We start from the raw sequence: 21,653 nt of genomic DNA on the forward strand, positions 1-21,653 counted from the left end.
TTTTTGTGTGATATTTTATATGGGTAAATGAGTTGATGCTTTTACCTCTGTACAGACATGAATCACTTTTGTGCCACTTCATTTCCAGGGGCCATTGCTGTTTTTTATTCTTTCGTTTATGCAGGCACACTCTAAGATTAGATGGCTGTAACGAAAATCTGGTAATGTATGGGAGCAAATGACAATTGACCATTTGCTCCCAAACACTGGAAAACTGACAAAAATTGTCATTTAGACTAAATCAGTTTGAGTTTAACCAGTTTATCAGGACAACAGTTTTTGTCCGTTTTCCAGCGTTTGAGAGCAAATAATTATCATTTGCTCCCACACACTACTTCTGCCAGATTTTCGTTACAACCTACAGTACCAGATTTGACACATAGGGCGGCATCCTATTAGCCGTGGTAAATATTGCTGTTTTTCCTCCTTGTTTTGCCGATTTGTATTTTATTTCTCATACGTCCTAGAGGATGCTTGGGATGCTTCAAGAACCATGGGGTATAGACGGTATCCGCAGGAGACATGGGCACTTTAAGACTTTGAATGGGTGTGATCTGGCTCCTCCCTCTATGCCTCTCCTCCAGACTCCAGTTTAGATTCTGTGCCCAGTAAGACTGGTCACACACAGGGGAGCTCTACTGAGTTTCTCTGAAAAGACCTTTGTTAGGTTTATTATTTTCAGGGAGCACTGCTGGCAAGTTTCCCTGCATCGTGGGACTTAGGGGAGAGAAGCAGACCTACTTCTGTGAGTTTCAAGGCTCTGCTTCTTTGGCTACTGGACACCTTTAGCTCCAGAGGGTCTGATCGCTAGGTACGCCTAGATGCTCGTTCCCAGAGCCCGCCGTCACCACCCTTGCAGAGCCAGAAGTCAGAAGACTGGTGAGTAGAAGAAGATCAGAAGACTTCAGTGACTGCTTTGAGGTACTGCACAGCGGCCGCGCTGTGCGCCATGCTCCCCCACACACAGGCACTGTAGTGTGCAGGGGGGGTGGGGCACGCACGCCCCGGGCAGCATATAAATCCTCAACAGAGACTGGCAATCAAATATATAAGTGCCTAGGCACTATATTTAACCCCCGCCAGTATAAATATATGTAAGTAATAGCGGGGCTGAAGCGTGCCATTAAAGGGGCGGGGCTTCCCCCTCACAGCTCATTTCAGCGCCATTTTCTCCTCACAGAGACGCTGGTCCTTCCAAAGTACTGCTGTACAGATCAGAGTGAAAAACGAGGGGGGGCACAGTTGTTTGGTGCAATACAAGTTAAAAATAAAATCACACTATCATGAGCGCTGTGGAAATGAGCTGGTAAACTCCTTCTGTGTTTCCATGACAGAATGTACTGGGGTCTATCCCTTATAGCCAGTGTTATGTCGGTGGGTGTTTGGTACACGTGTGTTGGCATATCTGAGGCTGAGTGCTCTGCCACAAAGGGAATGACACTGTTGGCGCTGTCGACTCCTAATGGTACTTGGTACATGTAAATAAATGTCACCATGTCAGTAGAGGTATATTTTTCCCAAGAGAAAACTATATGGGAGACACAGATGTGGGGGGTGACCCTGTCGGCACTAACAATATCTGACTGGGTGGAAATTGGCATGATAATGTGATGCATATCAGAAAGAGCTATACCTATATGTATGTATAGTAAGGTTACATAGGTCTGTGGCATGATCACAGACGTGATGATAATTATGGAGGGAGTCATATTCATAGAATAGATTTCTCTCAGACCCCTCGGGATCGCAAAAATTTTATTTTGCCCAGTTACTACTCCCTGAGATCGACGCGAATAATGTTTCTTATGTCGACCATAATGTTTCCTGATTAGATCCACAAAATCAGCATTCAGTACATGTTCATACACATTAAGAACATATTAACGTCACTAGGGACCCTGCTGTTCCTGACAAAAGGATATATGTATACGTGTTAGATATATATAAATATATTTGTGTATAGGTGCATTTAAAGGTGTGTGTGTGTGTGTATATATATGTATATGTGTGTATATATATAAAAAATTTATCATGAATGCTGAGGTAAAGTTATTCCTTTTCGTGCTGAGCGCTCTGTTGAAAAAAACTCTGGGTCAAGTATTCCGAGTGTTTATTCTTTTCCCGCCGTGGATAGAATAAAGTGAGTCACCCCCTGGGCTGCACAGGGCCCTGTCACAAAGGATCGTATGCAGGAAGATATGTGATACTCTAATTATGTGTCTGCATGTACGTTGATTATATTTGCATTACTTGTGCATGGGGGAGTAAGTTGTATGCAGGGTACTCCTTAAGTTGGGTCATGTCTATATCATTGCAGCATACTGCCATGCGACTACAAGGGATATAGGACTCTTGGGTTCGCGGGCCAATTCCATGGCGGTCTCGACTAGGAGGGCGTTGTGGATTCACCAATGGAATGCTGAGGCTGACTCCGAGAAGTACTGGAGTCTCTTCCCTATGAAGGTGAAACCTGGTCTGGGGATGGCTTTAAGTTGATCTTGGCAGATACCACTGGTAAGTCTACCTTCTTGACCTATGTTCCCTCACAACGGTTGGTGACACAATTTTGTAGGATGCAGTCATTTCGACCAAATGGATACGGTTTTCCCTTTCTTTGCAGGTAGAGGAAGGTGAAAAGTTAAGAGGTCAGCAGCCTTTTCAAGTTCGTAGAAGCAGAAATCATCCTCTGTTTCTGCCACATCCACCGCATGACGCTGGGTCTATCTTGCAGGAGCCCACACCGGTAGGACCACGTCTAATACTCTTCAGTCAGTCCTGGAACGGACATGGACCAGTGAGTTTAAGAATAGAGTCCCAAGGGGAACATACTGGAGTTTCCGGACGATTCCCCTCACTGATTTTTCAAATAGACCTTACCGATTCTCCTCTGGACGGGGAGGTAGTATGCGACGCCATACAAGAGTTGGGTCAGGATCAGGTCATTGTCCTGCTGTCCCGGTCACACACACACACACACACACAAAAAAAAGCTGCTGTTCTAGCTTTTTCGTGCTTCTGAGGCCGGACGTCTTGGTCAGAACAATCCTATATCTAAAATCCCAAAAATTTCTACTTAAGAAGTTGAACTACAAGATGGAATCTCTCAGGGCAGGGATCTCCAATCTGTAAAAGGAGAAAGAGGGTCTAAGTACGGTTTCTGCCGCATTAGGTTTACCTGGGTTTGCTATTCAGGATTGTCATTACCAATTCATAGTAAAAGAGTCATCATTATTCTGTACTGGGACGATCTCCTGAGTACGGTGAGGTCAAGAAACAAGTGGTGCAAAACGTTGCTTTCTGCCTGACAGTTACTCAACAAAGTGGTTGGCTCCTGAACTTACCAGAATCACTGTTGATCCCAACGACGCGGTTGTCGGCGTTGGGAATAATGTTAGATACAGAACTGTTGAGAGTTGTTTCTTCCAGTGTAAAAAGCCTAGAGTCGGGTCAGATCTGCAACAGTGTCAATCCATCAATACGTTCCGTTGATGAAAAAGATGGTTGCGGCCTACGAGGCCATTCAGTGAGCAGGTTAAATGCCAGAGTGGTTTTAGCGGGACTAGTTGGACATGTGGTCCGGGTCTCACCTGCACATGCACCGTAAAATAATCCTATCTTCCAGGACTAGAATCTCTCTCCTGTGGTGGCTGCACAGTTCTCACCTCCTAGATGGACGAAGGTTTGGGATCCAGGATTGGATCCTGGTGTCCATGGATGCAAGTCTCCGAGGCTGGGGCGCAGTCATTCAGGGGGGGGAAATTTCCAGGGAAAATGGTCAAGCCAGGAAGCTTGTCTGCACATAATCATTCTGGAATTAAGGGCTATTTACAACGGCCTTCTGCAAGCGGAACATCATCTTCACGGTCTGCCCGTCTTGATTCAGTCGGACAACATAACAGCAGTGGCGTACATAAACCACCAGGGCGGAACAAAGAGCAGAGTGGCAATGGCGGAGGCCACAAAAACGTTTTTCGCTGGGCGGAAAGACATGCAAGCACTCTGTCAGCAGTCTTCGTTCCGGGCGTGGACAATTGGGAAGCAGACTTCCTCAGCAGACACGATCTCCATCCAGGAGAGTGGGGTCTTCATCAAGATGTCTTCACAGAAGTGACAGGTCGTTAGGGAATTCCTCAAATAGACATGATGGCGTCTCGCTTCAACAAGAAACTTCAGAGATATTGTTCCAGGTCGAGGGACCCTCAAGCAATAGCAGTGGACGCCCTAGTGACACCGTGTTTCAGTCGGTATATGGGTTCCCTCCACTTCCACTCATTCCAAAGGTGATAAAGATCATAAGAACAAGGGTTCAGGCAATACTCATTGTTCCAGACTGGCCAAGGAGGGCCTGGTATCCAGATCTTCAGGAATTACTCATAGGAGATACCTGGCCTCTTCCTTTACGAGAGGACCTGTTACAGCAAGGACCGTGCGTGTATCAAGACGTACCGCGGCTGCGTTTGACGGCATGGCGGTTGCATGCCAAATCCTAGCCCGAAAGGGTATTCCCAGTGAAGTCATTCTCACACTACTTCAGGCTAGAAAAATAGTAATGGCGAGACATAGTCACCGTGTTTGGAGAAAATATGTGTCTTAGTGTGAATCCACGAACGCTCCTACGGAAGTATTTCAGCTGGGGCGTTCTCAATTTTTTGCAAGCAGGTGTGGATGCGGGCCTAAAGTTAGGCTCCATTAAAGTAAAAATTTCGGCCTTGTCAATTTTCTTTCAGAAAGAATTGTCCTCCCTTCCAGAAGTTCAGACCTTCGTAAAAGGAGTGCTGCACAGCCAACCTCCCTTTGTGCTCCAGTGGCACCATGGGATCTTAACGTGGTGTGGCAGTTCCTGCAATCTCATTGGTTTGAAAACCTTTACATAAGGTTGAGCGCAAATACCTCACTTGGAAAGAGGTCATGCTGTTGGCCTTGGCATCTGCAAGGTGGGTGTCTGAATCAGCGGCTTTGTCTCAATGTCGCCAGAATGGCTCAGATTAGGACAATGGAGGCTCTGTTGTCCTGTATGATCCCAACAAGATTGGGACTCCTGCTTCCAAGCAGACTATTGCACGCTGGATCTGTAATACGATTCGGCAAGCTCATTCTACGGCTGGATTGCCTTTACCGAAATCGGTGAAGGCCCATTCTACCAGAAAGGTGGGCTCATCCTGGGCGGCTGCACGAGGGGTCTCGGCTTTACGGCTTTGCCGAGCAGTTACTTGGTCGGGTTCATACACCTTTGAGAAGTTTTACACCCTGGCTGTTGAGGACCTCTTGTTGGGTCAATCGGTGCTGCAGAGTCATCCGCACTCTCCCGCCCGTTCTAGAGCTTTGGTATAAACCCCATGGTTCTTGAAGCATCCCCAGCATCCTCTAGGACATATGAGAAAATAGGATTTTAATACCATCCTTTTCTCTTAGTCCGTAGAGGATGCTGGGCACCCGTCCCAGTGCGTACTGTATCCTCAGTTTTTGGGTATGTTTACACACATGGTGTGTTGCGTTTAAGTCTGCCTGTTGCTGACGATATTCATGCCATGGCATGCGCTATGCTGTTACTGGTTGTGTTTACACACAGGTTGTGTTACGCTTTGTCAGCGTATTGCTGCATATTCTTCATGCCGTCGGCTGGTGTTCTATTGAATGCCACGTTCTGCGGCATACCGGAGGTGTGAGCTGGTAAGATGCTCACCGTGGTTTAACAATAAATTCTTTCCTCGAAATGTCTGTCTTCCTGGGCACAGTTACTTAAACTGGAGTCTGGAGGAGGGGCATAGAGGGAGGTGCCAGTTCACGCCCATTCAAAGTCTTAAAGTGCCCATGTCTCCTGCAGATCCCGTTTGTACCCCATGGTTCTTGAAGCATCCTTAGCATCTTCTACGGTCTAAGAGAAAAGGATTTACCGGTAGGTATTAAAATCCTATTTATTTATTTTTTTAAAGGCTGTCCAATTAGATCGCCTGTAGAAAGAAAAAAATTAATTCACTGAAACCTGTTTGTTTTTGTTAGAAACCGCAACTGGGCACTTTCTGGGGATTTGGTTTCGCCAAGACAGGTGGAATACAAATTCCCAGATAAGACGCGGCTTGCGCCAGTTTATCGTGTCTAATAGGTTAGCCGTCTGCAAGACCTTTAGCCTCTGTAATTTTACCACAGCTCATAGGATATCGCCCATTGTATTAAAGTGTATACCCTGATTAAGTTTAGCATGTTAATATGTAATGTCACAATGTAAATATTATTTAGAGAGCAACAAATAGAGAAAAACTTCACACAAAGACCACAGTGCTAATGAACGCAAAATTGCTAACCCATAATCTTTTTCAAGCCGTAGATTAAAATTTTATTTACATTTTCTTTTCTTTAGCAGTGGGGGGAGGGGTTTAGTTGCAGTAACATGACTATGAAAAGACTCCTGGATATGTAAAAATTTGTTTTTCTTTATCAAATATTACCCACCAGCAGCATCCCTGGCAGCAATATCAGATGGGCAAACAGCGTAGTCCGTTTAACATACCACCTCTAGAGTATGACGTCACACTAACAACTGCAATTATCCATGTTAATGATCAACAATAGGATAGATATGTGCACCACAATAAAAAGCATATTCCCACAGCACAATGCAAAGGTGGCGTAAGGATATATACAACTGACATCTCTACATTGCTGTTATGTAATCTTCTATGTGCTGGTGCTTTGCAGTGTGCTGGGTGACTGTGTTTTTCTTGTCTGGATTGGCTTGATTAAGCAACCACCATTCTGTGTATCACAGATCTCTTCACCAGCATAGGACCTACATCAGTTACTACTAATGGATTACATAAGTGATCCTGCCGGACGGGATGCCGACTGTCAGTATACAGACAGCGGCATCCCACCTGGCAGTTGTATTCCCACTCTATGGGTGTCGTGGACACCCATGAGTGGAAATAGCCCCTGTACACTGGTATTCCGGCAGGCGGCATCGCTGGCTGGCGAGATTCCAGCGTCTGCATCCTCTCCTAATAGACTTGTGATTTTCTGCAGGACTGCATTTGACGGTTTTCTCTTACGTCCTAGTACCATGGGGTATAGACTGGTCCACCAGGAGCCATTGGCACTTTAAGAGTTTGTGTGGGCTGGCTCCTCCCCCTATGCCCCTCCTACCAGTTTAGAAAATGTGCCCGGAGGAGCCGGTCACAGCTAGGTGAACTCTCCAGAGCTTTTCTAGTAAAAAGTTATTTTAGAGTTTTTTATTTTACAAGGAGGCTGCTGGCAACAGCCTCCCTGCAGCGTGGGACTAAGGGTTGGAGTAGTGTCCGCCCTGCGGGGTCTGAGCCACTTACTCCGCTGACAGGATACTGAGCTCCTGAGGGGATAGATTGCTCCCCGCCACAGGGAATCGCTCACCCCAGCAGCATGCTGCCGCCACCCCCTTACAGGGCTGAAGATTGTGGCGAGTAAGACGCCGACCCCCCTAGCAAGCGGGGGGCTGGTGTGAAGATGGCGGCAGCTCCGGGATGGCTCAGAGGTACATAGTGCGGCGTGTTCAGGGACGTCCTGGGCCAGCGCTTACACCCTACACTGGTCACAAAGCCTATCGGGGCCCCAGGATCTCAGCTAGAATCAATCCTCCGGCCAGTATAATCAGATGAAGAGCGGGAAGACAGCGCCATGTTGGGGCGGAGATTCTCCTCGCAATACGACTGTGTATCCTATTAAGGTGCACATTCAGCGCTGACAAGGGGTCTCCCTTTGGTTAAAAGCGCTGTGTGTGTGGGTTGGCTCCAATCTCTGTGTCTATCTTGCCTTTCTTGGGGGTGAAACTCTGTCTGCCCCCACCTGTGTGTGTGTGGAGTGTTTTGTGGTCTCCGTTAGCTATGTCTTGGGACACTGTGTCAAATGCTGCGGAGGCTATGTCCTTCCAGGATGATCCCATTCCATGTAATCAGGATAGCACTGGTTTAGCACAGATTCCAACAAGGGAATTTTTTCCTCTATCAAATCTTGGTTTTCCTCTATCAAATCTTGGATTTCTCAGATTTCAGATAGGTTTGCAAGTAATGAATCTGCAACCAAGGTATTACAGAACTCTATGGCAGTATGGGCCGATTTTGGTACCTCAGGACGCTCTGCTATATACCCCCACAAACGTGCACTTGTTCATATCATGCAAGATGACACGGATACCGACTCTGACACCACAGACTGTACTGGGGATGTGTTGCTGGGGTCTGCCTCTCTTGCAAAGGGGGTGCAATTGATGATAGAGGCTATCAGGGATGTGTTGAATATTAATGATACCACACCTGAGCAGGTTGAGGATGCTTTTTTCACTGAAAATAAGAAAGCCTCGCTAACCTTTCCTGAGTCAAAGGAATTAAATGCTATAATTGAGAAAGCATGGGAAAACCCTGAGAAAAAAATCCAGATCCCTAAAAGGGTACAGGTGGCGTTTCCTTTCCCTGAGGAGGATAGGAAAAAATGGGAAAGCCTGCCAATCGTTGACGCATCTGTGTCCAGACTCTCAAAGATGGTGTTCCGGCATCTACTGCCTTAAAGGAGCTGGCTGATCGAAAGATTGATAATACACTTAAATCAATGTACACCACTTCGGGGGCCATATTACGTCCCACTATTGCTAGTGCATGGATTGCAAAAGCTATAGTAAAATGGTCAGGCACCTTACTTGAGGATTTGGATACAATGGATAAGGGTGATGTTGAATTGTTTTTGCGTAACATTCACAATTCAGCAGGTTTTATGGTAGAATCCATGAAAGACCTGGGTTCCATGGCTGCAGGGATCTCTTCCATGTCTGTTTCAGCTCGTCGGGGACTGTGGCTGCGCCAGTGGTCGGCCAACGCGGAATCCAGGAAAAGTGTGGAGTCCCTACCCTATACAGGTCAGGCTCTCTTTGGGGAAGCTTTGGATGCGTGGATATCCACGGCTACAGCGAGTAAGTCTCTGTTCTTTCCCTCTGCTGCACCTGTTCCGAAGAAATCCTTCTCCATCAGCATCACAGTCCTTTTGGTTTAACAAGCCTAGAAAGGCCAAACCGTCCAATACCTTCTTTAGGGGAGGTCGAGCTAAATCCAAGAAACTTGCTGCTGCAGGTTCCCAGGAAACTAAGCCTGCTTCCAGTATGCTGAAGTCTTCCGCATGATGGTGGACCGCGCGGCCTGGAGGTGGGGCCAGTGGGAGCGAGGCTCAGACAGTTCAGTCACATCTGGGTATCGTCCGGCCTGGATCCCTGGGTGATAGATATTGTATCCAAGGGATACAGGTTGGAATTTCAAAATCTCCCTCACTGATTTTTCAAATCAGGCTCGCCAGTTCTGTTGGCGGACAGGACTGTCCTACAAGCAGCAGTCCAGAATTTGGTGGAGGCACAGGTCCTTGTCCCAGTACCTCCTCATTTGCAAGCCACGGGACACTATTCGAACCTTTTCGTGGTACCGAAGCCAGATGGTTCGGTCATGCCCTTTCTAAACCTAAAATCACTGAACCCTTTTACTGAAGTTCTAGTTCAAAATGGAGTCTCTCAGGGCGGTGATACCAGGTCTGGAAGAGGGGAAATTCCTGGTATCCCTGGATATCAATTATGCGTACCTCCACATTCCGATTTGGCTACCACATCAGGCTTATCTCTGTTTTGCATTACTGGACTGTCATTTCCAGTTCCAGGCCTTGCCATTCGGGGTCTCTACAGCACCAAGGGTGTTTACCAAGGTGATGGCGGAGATGATGATTCTACTCCGAAAACAGGGGGTAAACATCATTCCGTATCTGTACGATCTACTGATAAAGGCATCGTCCAACCCGCCTACTCAGAATCTACGGTTGGATTCTGAACCTTCCAAAATCTAATTTGGAACCAACTCGGAGGTTGTCTTTTCTGAGGATGATCCTTGACACGGGCGTGCAGAGGGTGTTTCTTCCACAGGAAAAGGCGTTGGTGATACAAATAATGGTCCGGGATGTCCTGAAGCCAGCCCGGGTGTCGGTTCATCAATGCATTCACCTTTTGGGAAAAATGTTGGCCTCTTACGAGGCTCTCCAGTACGGGGAGGTTCCATGCTCGGCTTTTCCAGCTGGATCTCCTGGACAGGTGGTCAGAATCTCATCTACACATGCACCAGAGAATTCGTCTGTCGCCAAAGGCCTGGGTTTCACTCCTCTAGTGGCTCCAATTGCCTCACCTTCTGGAGGGCCGCAGGTTCGGGATTCAGGACTGGGTCCTTCTAGCCACGGATGCGAGCCTTTGGGGTTGGGGCTCAGTCACACAAGGGGAAACCTTCCAAGGAAGGTGGTCAAGTCTGGAAGCCGGCCTGCCGATCAACATTCTGGAACTAAGAGCCGTCTACAACGGTCTTCTTCAGGCGGCTTATCTTCTAAGAAATCGGGCCATTCAAGTACAGTAGGACAATGTAACGACGGTGGCTTACATAAACCGTCAGGGCGGAACGAAGAGCAGAGCTGCTATGTCAGAGGGGGTAAGAAGAAGGGATAAGAATCATCCTCTGGGCAGAAAAACACGCATTGGCACTCTCTGCAATCTTCATTCCGGGAGTGGACAACTCGTAAGCAGACTTCCTCAGCAGACACGATCTCCATCCGGGGGAGTGGGGTCTCCATCCGGAGGTGTTCAAGGAAATAACAGACCCTTGGGGGTTACCTCAAAGAGACATGATGGCCTCTCGTCTCTACAAGAAGCTTCGACTCTATTGTACCAGGTCGAGGGACCCACAAGCAGTGGCAGTGGACGCCCTGGTGTCTCCGTGGGTGTTCCAGTCGATGTACGTGTTTACACCACTCCCACTCATCCCAAGAGTTCTTAAGCTCGTAAGGAGAACAAGACTTCAAGCGATCCTCATTGCTCTAAACTGGCCAATGCAGGCGTGGTACGCGGACCTTCTGAATCTCTTGCAGGAAGAGCCAAGGCCTCTTCCTCTTCGGGAGGACCTGCTGCAGCAGGGGCCGTTCGCCTATCAAGACTTACCGCGGCTACGTTTGACGGCATGGAGGTTGAACACCTGATACTAGCTCAGAAGGGCATTCCGAAGGAGGTCATTCCTACCCTGATACAGGCTAGGAAAGGGGTAACGTCTAAACATTACCATCGTATTAGGATGAAATCTGTCTCTTGGTGTGAGTCCAAGAAGTTTCCTGCGGTGGAATTTCAATTTGGACGTTTTCTCCTCTTCCTGCAAGCAGTTGTGGATATGGGCCTGAGGTTGGGATCTGTGATGGTCCAGATTTTGGCAGTGTCCATTTTCTTCCAGAAACAATGGCTGCCCTCCCTGAGGTTCAGACATTATTGAAAATAGCTCAGCACATTCAGTCTCCCTTGGTACCGCCTGTGGCGCCTTGTGACCTTAACGTGGTGTTACAGTTTCTCCAGTCGGACTGGTTTGAGCCCCTACAGGAGGTTGAGGTCAAATTTCTTACATGGAAGGAACGTTGTTGGCCTTAGTTTCTGCTAGACGTGTGTCAGAATTGGGGGCTTTGTCTTGTAAAAGCCCTTACTTGATATTCCACGAACATAGAGCTGAACTCCGGACACGTCAGCAGTTTCTTCCAAAGGTTGTGTCGGCATTTTATATCAACCAACCTATTGTGATGCCAGTGACTACTGACTCCTCAATTTCGTCAAAGTCCTTGGATGTTGTGAGGGCTTTGAAAATCTATGTGAACAGGACTGCTCGTCACAGGAAATCGGACTCTTTGTCCTATATGATCCCAAGAAAACTGGGTGTCCTCCTTCAAAACAGACTATATCTAACTGGATTAGGTTCACTATCCATCATGCTTATTCTACGGCAGGATTGCCGGGTCCAAAATCTGTTAAGGCCCACTCTACTCGTAAGGTGGTGTCTTCCTGGGCAACTGCTCGTTGTGTCTCGGCGTTACAACTTTGCTGAGCGGCAACTTGGTCTGGGTCGAACACGTTTGCTAAGTTCTAAAAGTTCGATACTTTGGCCTCTGATGAGCTGAAGTTCTGTCAATCAGTTCTGCAGGTGCCTCTGCGCTCTCCTACCCGTTCTGGGATCTTTGGTACATACCCATGGTACTAATGTGGACCCCAGCATCCTCTAGGACGTAAGAGAAAATTAGGATTTTGGTTACCTACCGTTAAATCCTTTTCTTATAGTCTGTAGAGGATGCTGGGAGCCCGCCCAGTGCTTCGTTTTCCTGCAACCGTTATCTTGTTCAGTACAACTTTGTTTAGTTGTGTACTGCATTGTTACTTGGTAAGTACTATTTCAGCGGCTGCTGAGTTCTCAGGCTAAGTTAGCTTGATGTGCCTTATATGTGTGAGCCGGTATGAATCTCGCCACTATCTGTGTAAAATCCTTCTCTCAAAGATGTCCGTCTCCTTGGGCACAGTTTCTAGACTGAGTCTGGTAAGAGGGGCATAGAGGGAGGAGCCAGCCCACACTCTCAAACTCTTAAAGTGCCAATGGCTCCTGGTGCCCATGGTACTAATGTGGACCCCAGCATCCTCTACGGACTACGAGAAAAGGATTTACTGGTAAGTAACCAAAATCCTATTTTGACCACATATATTTACTGTTCTCAAGCTGTGTGAGAATGCCTCTCCCCAATTATGTTTTTTAGACAAAGGAGACTTTCGATCAAGATGCATGCGGATCTGCAGTAGTTGAGTTGCATGCATTTGCATTATGAGCATGCACAATTGGAAAATCACAAAAAAGTAGTTTACGTTAACTGGGGTAGTACTCAATCTGAATCCGCACCATAGTTTGCAGAACACCACCTGCTTCAGTCAAGGAGAGCAGTTTGTTACTCATCAATGTATATTACTGAGCTAAACAGTAAACCTGATGGGTGGTGGTGGTTGTTTTTTTTTTTTTTAGGGGCTTTGTTTTTGTCTGTTAAGAAAATAGTATGCTACATGTGCTATAGTCTAACAAAGGAAAGCATCCTGCCTTTGGTGTGGTTTAAAAGGTATTACTTGTTTATGGGAGGCAGTCTAGATGTCTGTTCCACGTTTTCTGCAGCCTAGGTATAGGATGGTTTAATCTCCACTTGTAGTGCAGGTGAAACTATGGTTCTAAATCTGAGTGAGAGAAGGGACCTTCTGACGTCACTAGGGGGAGAAGACTTGTCACCAGGGGGAGGAGCTACGGCCAAACAGGGTACCCGAAAAGTACCCACGTTTTGGGCTCGGTGACTCACTCCGCTTCGCTCGCCACTTGATTACTAAAGGTAATAGTTGGTGGCGTGGATAGTAGAGGAACTATCCCGCTGGCCTAGCCCCTCCCCCTTGTGTCATGGCTCCTCCCCCTGACGTAAAAGGTCCCTTAGGCCACTTGAATCTAGCATCAACCGTGAAACTATATACGGACTACTCTGAAAAAAAAATCATGCTGATTTGAAACTGTTGTTTCTATACTTTGAATAGCATAAGACTAATGCAGCTCATGCAATGCCGCTTTTTTTTGTTTCCCCTATGCAGTTCTTATGCATCTCCTCCCGTTGCTTCATGGAAATGTCAATGGAAGCAAAACAATCATTCAAGAGTTTCAGGAGTGCTGGCGTAGTGGCCTGTTACCAGGTTTTGATACTGGCAACGCAACGTTATCTGAATCGAGTAGTCCAAATGCCAAACACCAAACCCCCAGCCAGATTAATGTGCCCTCCAAAGCTCGAATGAAACGTATCATTACGGAGAATTCTGTATACGAGAAGCGTCCAGATCACCGTTTATGTTGGTACGTGCACTCGGATGTTTTGAAAAGCTTCCAACAGGAAAGTCTTCCTGTGCCATGCCAATGGACATATATTACACAGGTGAATTTATCTAGCAGAGAGGAAAGCGGTGCAGCTAGTGGACAAATGCAGTCAATGCCCACATCTGGCAAGAGAAAGTCTGCTGGCAGCATGACCATAACAAAGTTTATGAAAAAAACCAAGGACATTGGGACAATGAATGATGTAAGTAACTTTGTCTTCTTTTCAGCAGTGTGCTGATTATACCAGTTAAATATTCATGTAAAGCATATCTGTGTGACGCATATCCAATCATAGTAAAGCTTCTAACCCACAAGGGAGAAATACACCATAAGTGCACAATGCATAAGGAAGTAATGCAATATTGATAAAAAGGCAGATGTACTAAGCCTTGGAGAGTGATAAAGTACAAGCCACTCAGCTCATGTCATGTTGCAGGCTGCGTTTGAAAAATAACAGGAGCTGATTGGTTGGTAGTTTAACTAGGTTGTCACGCAGTACCTCAACAGGATCCAACTCCTGTCACACAAAAACAAAGGTGTTGGATTTTAGAAATGCTGATTTTGCAAAAATGGGGAGATGTTTAAGTGATTAATTGGCAGACTGGTGGAACTTGGAAGGAGTGCAGGAGAGGTGGGAAAAACTGAAAAGTGCAATACTAAGTGCAACTGATCTTTGTATCAAAAGTGTTAGGAAAAGCACCAGGAAAAGGAAGCCAGTGTGGTTCACAAAAGAAGTATCAACTAGTGTGAAAGCAAAAAAGATGGCTTTTAGGAAATACAAACAGACTCAAAATAATAATGACAAAGAGGTGTATCTTGACAGACGGAAGGATGCTAGGAAAGTGATCAGACGTGCAAAGGCAGAAGTTGAGGAAAAAATGGCCCAGTCAGTAGATAAAGGGGGCAAAACTTTTTTTAAGTATGTAAGTGAAAGGAGAAAATCAAATGGAGGAATAATAAGACTTAAGACAGAGAGTGAGAATTTGGTGGAGGGAGACAAGGCAATAGCAGATCACCTAAATTATTTTTGCTCAGTATTTACTACAGAAGAAGGGATGGGGCCACAGTTAAGTTGCAAGGACATTCATAAAAATAAGGTAGTTGAAAGTACATTTACAGAGGAGAAGGTCCTAACAGAACTTTCACAACTAAAAGTGGATAAATCAATGGGACCAGATGGGATACACCCAAGGATACTCAAAGAGCTAAAAGATGTGCTGGTTACACCGTTAATAGAATTATTTAACCAGTCACTAAATACAGGTGCCATTCCAGAGGACTGCAAAAGAGCAAATGTAGTTCCACTGCACAAAAGTGGAAGCAAGGAAGAAGCAAGTAACTACAGACCAGTAAGCCTTACATCAGTAGTGGGGAAAGTAATGGAAAAACTATTAAAAGAAAGAGTTGTGGAATATCTTAATTCAAACCACTTACAGAATCCAAAACAGCATGGATTTACTGGTGGTAGATCATGCCAAACAAATCTTATTGACTTTTTTGACTCTGTGACGAAATTATAGATCAAGGGGGAGCTGTAGATGTAGCATATCTAGACTTTAGTAAGGCATTTGACACTGTCCCACATCGCAGACTGCTAAATAAACTTGAAAGCGTGGGGGTGGATTATAAAACAGTTAAATGGATAAGAACCTGGTTGCAGGATAGGAAACAGACAGTTGTAGTTAATGGAGTGCAATCTATGGAGGGAAATGTTACCAGTGGAGTACCCCAGGGAACTGTACTTGGTCCAGTTCTCTTTAATATCTTTGTTGGTGACAGGGTAGACACACCGGGAGGGGTAAAACAAATGATTGATGACCTAGGTAGGCTTGAGAAATGGTCAAGAATGTGGAAACTACAGTTTAATGCTAAAAAATGCAAAATCATGCACTTGGGTCTCAAAAACCCAAAGGCTATATATAGTATCAAGGGTACTATAATGGAAACTACTGAGGAGGAAAGGGATTTAGGAGTCACTATTTCAAGTGACTTGAAGGCAGGAAAGCAATGCAACAAAGCAATGAGAAAGGCAAGTCAGATGCTTGGTTGCATAGAGAGAGGAATCAGTAGCAGGAAAAAAAGAAGTGATAATGCCACTGTATAGGTCGTTGGTGCGGCCCCATCTGGAATACTGTGTCCAGTTCTGGAGACCATATCTCCAGAAGGATATAAATACATTAGAGAGTGTACAAAGAAGGGCAACTAAAATGGTGCATGGCCTACATCACAAAACGTACCCGGAAAGGCTAAAAGATCTTAACATGTATAGTTTGGAGGAGAGAAGGGAAAGGAGAGACATGATAGAAACTTTCAAATATATCAAGGGTCTTAACAAAGTTCAGGAGGGAAACATTCTTCAAAGGAAGAGAAGTATTAGAACTCAAGGACATACACTGAGACTGGAGGGGGGGAGGTTCAGGGGAAATTTAAGGAAAAATTACTTCACAGAAAGGGTAGTGGATAAGTGGAATAGTCTCCCATCAGAGGTGGTAGAGGCTAAGACTGTAGAGCAATTTAAACATGCTTGGGATAGGCATATGAATATCCTTACAAAGAATTAAGGTTCAAAAAGGGTTGAGATTACCTAAAGGATAAAAAAAAAAAGGGGGGGGCAGACTAGATGGGCCAAGTGGTTCTTATCTGCCGTCAAATTCTATGTTTCTCTCTAATACTTAGTATATCTGTCCCATAATTGAAAGTATGGTTATCAGGCAGGGACGGGAGGTCTCTAAGTTTGACAGGCTGATTAAAGAGCCATAAGAGGGTCCTTTGTTCTCCCCATAAATTTCCCAAAGCCACATAGCACTATGAGGAAGCAGGGGGGTTGTTATGGGGGAGTGAAAGGAGCTAATGTTGGGGGTGTAGAAACCAGCTGGGCTGTAACTAGGGTGCCAGTGTGTGTAACTGGCTTTCCGACACAGTTATGAACTGCCTGTTGCCCACTGCACTGTATATTACTAGCAATGTGCCTGGCTCCTTCTCTGCAAGGCAAACTGCTAATAATATGCTTGGCAGTGGACAGTGACTATCCTGAGTTGTTTCCCCGGCTCCCACACTATCTGCAAGGAGAGACGTCCAGACTTCTACAGAGTAGCCGTTCCGTGGTTGGGCATACAACAAAGGTGCCTTGAGAGAGTCAAGAAAAAAATCCCTAGCGCTTCTACATCCAACAATCCTGCTCGTTTGTATAGTAAAAATTAATATTCATAAATTATTATTGAGCTGCTCCCAAAAGATGTCACTGAAGCATCAAAAGTCTGAATATATATATATATATATATATATATATATATATATATAGATATATATATATAGATAAAGATATTATAAATATAATACTATATCAAGGGAGCGCTATATGTATATGTATCCAAATTTATTGTCTAAATTAAAAACCATAAAAAATATCAAAAATTCATCATGACAAAAGCAATTGACACGACACAAACAATAAAAAAATAAATTGAGTAATGCCTTTGGTGGTGTGACTATTACAAGTCACTGTTGTAGTCCACCTAAATCGGTGATACCCTGTTTATATGTCCTTTAGTATAAGAATAAATCAACACACTCAATTCTGTGCCTCTGTAAGTCTATTTTCCTTAGACAAGATGACAGACCCAAATACTGTGTGCACGCTGCTGTTATTAATTGTCGTATAAACGTTACTCGTGGTGATTAGTCTGATAATACAGACGATATGCTGGAGAAACACAGATGAAAGACAGCAGTAAGTAGCCAGCCCGTTACCAACCAGTGTCAGTGTGAAGCTGAGCTTTCCTGCTCACAAGTGGGTAAGTGCTGTGCTGCATCTGTTAGGAAAAATAAGATTTTAAACCTACCGGTAAATCTATTTCTCCTAGTCCGTAGAGGATGCAGGGGACTCCGTAAGGACCATGGGGTATAGACTGGCTCCGGCAGGAGATAGGGCACCTAAAAAGAACTTTGACTATGGGTGTGCACTGGCTCCTCCTATGCCCCTCCTCCAGACCTCAGTTAGAGAACTGTGCCCAGAGGAGATGGACAATACAAGGCAGGATTTAGCAATCCAAGGGCAAGATTCATACCAGCCCACACTAATCATACCATGTAACCTGAAACATACATAACCAGTTAACAGTATGAACAACAACAGTAGTAACGGTCCAAGACCGATGTCCACTGTAACATAACCCTTATGTAAGCAACAACTATATACAAGTCTTGCAGAGTTTCCGCACTGGGACGGGCGCCCAGCATCCTCTACGGACTAGGAGAAATAGATTTACCGGTAGGTTTAAAATCTTATTTTCTCTTACGTCCTAGAGGATGCTGGGGACTGCGTAAGGACCATGGGGTTTATACCAAAGCATCCAATCGGGTGGGAGAGTGCGTATGACTCTGCAGCACCGACTGAGCAAACGCTAGGTCCTCATCAGCCAGGGTATCAAACTTGTAGAATTTAGCAAAAGTGTTTGACCCCGACCAAGTCGCCGCTCGGCAAAGTTGTAAAGCCGAGACGCCTCGGGCAGCCGCCCAAGAAGAGCCCACCTTCCTAGTGGAATGGGCCTTAACCGAATTTGGTACCGGCAATCCAGCCGTAGAGTGAGCCTGCTGAATCGTATTACAGATCCAGCGAGCAATAGTCTGCTTTGAAGCAGGAGCGCCAATCTTATTGGCCGCATACAGGACAAACAGAGCCTCTGTTTTCCTAATTCTAGCCGTCCTGGCTACATAAATCTTTAAGGCCCTGACTACGTCCAGGGATCTGGAATCCTCCAGGTCACCGGTAGCCACAGGCACCACAATAGGTTGATTCATATGGAACGACGAAACCACTTTAGGCAAAAATTGCGGACGTGTCCTCAATTCAGCTCGATCCACATGAAAAATCAAGTAGGGGCTCTTGTGTGAAAGAGCCACCAATTTTGACACTCGCCTTGCTGATGCTAAGGCCAACAACATGACCACCTTCCAGGTAAGAAATTTAAACTCAACCTTGTTAAGCGGTTCAAACCAGTGTGATTTTAGGAACTGCAACACTATGTTCAGGTCCTATGGTGCCACTGGAGGCACAAAAGGGGGCTGGATGTGCAGCACTCCCTTTACAAACATCTGGACTTCTGGAAGAGAAGCCAATTCCTTCTGAAAGAAAATCGAGAGGGCCGAAATCTGTATCTTAACCGAGCCTAATTTCAGGCCCATATCCACTCCTGTCTGTAAGAAGTGGAGAAGACGACCCAGATGAAAATCTTCTGTAGGTGCATTCTTGGTCTCACACCAAGACACATACTTTCGCCAGATACGGTGATAATGTTTTATCGTCACCTCCTTCCTAGCCTTTATTAAAGTAGGGATGACCTCTTCCGGAATCCCCTTTTTTGCTAGGATTCGGCGTTCAACCGCCATGCCGTCAAACGTAACCGCGGTAAGTCTTGAAATACACAGGGCCCCTGCTGCAACAGGTCTTCCCTCAGAGGAAGAGGCCAGGGGTCTCCTGTGAGCATCTCTTGTAGATCCGAGTACCAGGCCCTTCGAGGCCAGTCTGGGGCAACGAGTATCGCCTGTACTCTTCTTCGTCTTATGATCCTCAACACTTTCGTGATGAGAGGAAGAGGAGGAAACACATTGACCGATTCGAACACCCACGGTGTTACCAGTGCGTCTACTGCTACTGCCTGAGGGTCCCGAGACCTGGCGCAATACCTCCGAAGTTTTTTGTTGAGGCGTGACGCCATCATGTCTATTTGAGGAGTTCCCCAAAGACGTGTTACGTCTGCAAAGACTTCTTGATGAAGTCCCCACTCTCCTGGATGGAGATCGTGTCTGCTGAGGAAGTCTGCTTCCCAGTTGTCCACTCCCGGAATGAAGACAGCCGACAGAGCGCTTACATGATTTTCCGCCCAGCGAAGTATCCTTGTGGCTTCCGCCATCGCGACTCTGCTTCTTGTCCCGCCTTGGCGGTTCACATGAGCCACTGCTGTGACATTGTCTGATTGAATCAGAACCGTTAGGTTTCGAAGAAAACTCTCCGCTTGTCGAAGGCCGTTGTAAATGGCCCTGAGTTCCAACACATTGATGTGTAGACAGGACTCCTGGTCTGACCAAAGACCCTGAAAAGTCTTTCCCTGTGTGACCGCTCCCCATCCTCGGAGGCTCGCGTCCGTGGTAACCAGGATCCAGTCCTGAATCCTGAACCGGCGACCCTCCAGCAGGTGAGCACTTTGCAACCACCACAGGAGGGACACTCTGGTTCCTGGGGACAGAGATATTTTCCGATGTAAATGCAGATGGGACCCGGACCACTTGTCCAGAAGGTCCCATTGAAAAGTCCTTGCATGGAACCTTCCGAAGGGAATGGCCTCGTAGGCCGCCACCATTTTCCCCAGAACTCGAGTGCATTGGTGAACTGACACCCTTTTCGGTTTTAGCAGGTCTCTGACCATGTTCTGGATGTCTTGGGCTTTCTCTATTGGAAGGAAGATCTTCATTTGTTCCGTATCCAGTATCATACCTAGGAACGGTAGTCAAGTTGTCTGAATCAACTGTGACTTCGGTAGATTTAGAATCCAACCGTGTTGCTGGAGCACTCTCAGAGAAAGCGCCACACTGCTCAGCAATTTCTCTGACGTCCTAGTGGATGCTGGGGACTCCGTAAGGACCATGGGGAATAGCGGCTCCGCAGGAGACTGGGCACAGCTAAGAAAGATTTAGGACTACCTGGTGTGCACTGGCTCCTCCCACTATGACCCTCCTCCAGACCCCAGTTAGAATCCTGTGCCCGGCTGAGCTGGATGCACACTAGGGGCTCTCCTGAGCTCCTAGAGAGAAAGTATATTTTAGGTTTTTTATTTTACAGTGAGATCTGCTGGCAACAGACTCACTGCAGCGAGGGGGGGGGCGCCCTGAGAAGCAATAAATACACCTTGGCTGGCAAATATATCACAATATATAGCCCCAGAGGCTATATATGTGATAAATACCCCTGCCAGAATCCATAAAAAAGCGGGAGAAAAGTCCGCCGAAAAAGGGGCGGAGCTATCTCCTTCAGCACACTGGCGCCATTTCTCCCTCACAGCTCCGCTGGAAGGAAGCTCCCTGGCTCTCCCCTGCAGTCTACACTACAGAAAAGGGTAAAAAAGAGAGGGGGGGCACTACATTTAGGCGCAATATACATCTAGCAGCTATAAGGGGATATAAATTAGTTAATCCCTGATTTATATAGCGCTCTGGTGTGTGCTGGCATACTCTCTCTCTGTCTCCCCAAAGGGCTTTGTGGGGTCCTGTCTTCTGTCAGAGCATTCCCTGTGTGTGTGCGGTGTGTCGGTACGGCTGTGTCGACATGTTTGATGAGGAGACTTATGTGGAGGCGGAGCAGAGGCCGATAAATGGGATGTCACCCCCTGTGGGGCCTACACCAGAGTGGATGGATAGGTGGACGGTATTAACCGACAGTGTCAACTCCTTACATAAAAGGCTGGATGACGTAACAGCTGTGGGACAGCCGGCTTCTCAGCCCGCGCCTGCCCAGGCGTCTCAAAGGCCATCAGGGGCTCAAAAAACGCCCGTTACCTCAGATGGCAGACACAGATGTCGACACGGAGTCTGACTCCAGTGGCGACGAGGTTGAGACATATACACAATCCACTAGGAACATCCGTTACATGATCTCGGCAATGAAAAATGTGTTACGCATTTTCTGACATGAACCCAAGTACCACATAAAAGGGGTTTTATTTTTGGGGAGAAAAAGCAGCCAGTGTTTTGTTCCCCCATCAGATGAATGAATGAAGTGTGTAAAGAAGCGTGGTTTCCCCCGATAAGAAACTGGTAATTTCTAAAAAGTTACTGATGGCGTACCCTTTCCCGCCAGAGGATAGGTCACGTTGGGAGATATCCCTTAGGGTGGATAAGGCGCTCACACGTTTGTCAAAAGGTGGC

General features: G+C 46.3%; 1 protein-coding gene across 2 annotated transcripts in view; it reads left to right on the forward strand.

Annotated features, from left to right (window-relative positions):
• CHAF1A (chromatin assembly factor 1 subunit A) overlaps positions 1-21,653 on the forward strand; it is a 566,913-nt gene that overhangs the window by 443,413 nt on the left and 101,847 nt on the right. For both annotated transcript variants that reach the window (XM_063915198.1, XM_063915188.1), the window contains one exon: positions 13,457-13,935. In XM_063915198.1, the coding sequence (XP_063771268.1) occupies positions 13,457-13,935 (479 nt within the window). The remainder of the gene's footprint in view (positions 1-13,456; positions 13,936-21,653) is intronic.

The sequence above is a fragment of the Pseudophryne corroboree genome, chromosome 1, assembly GCF_028390025.1.
Source record: "Pseudophryne corroboree isolate aPseCor3 chromosome 1, aPseCor3.hap2, whole genome shotgun sequence".
Classification (NCBI taxonomy): domain Eukaryota; kingdom Metazoa; phylum Chordata; class Amphibia; order Anura; family Myobatrachidae; genus Pseudophryne; species Pseudophryne corroboree.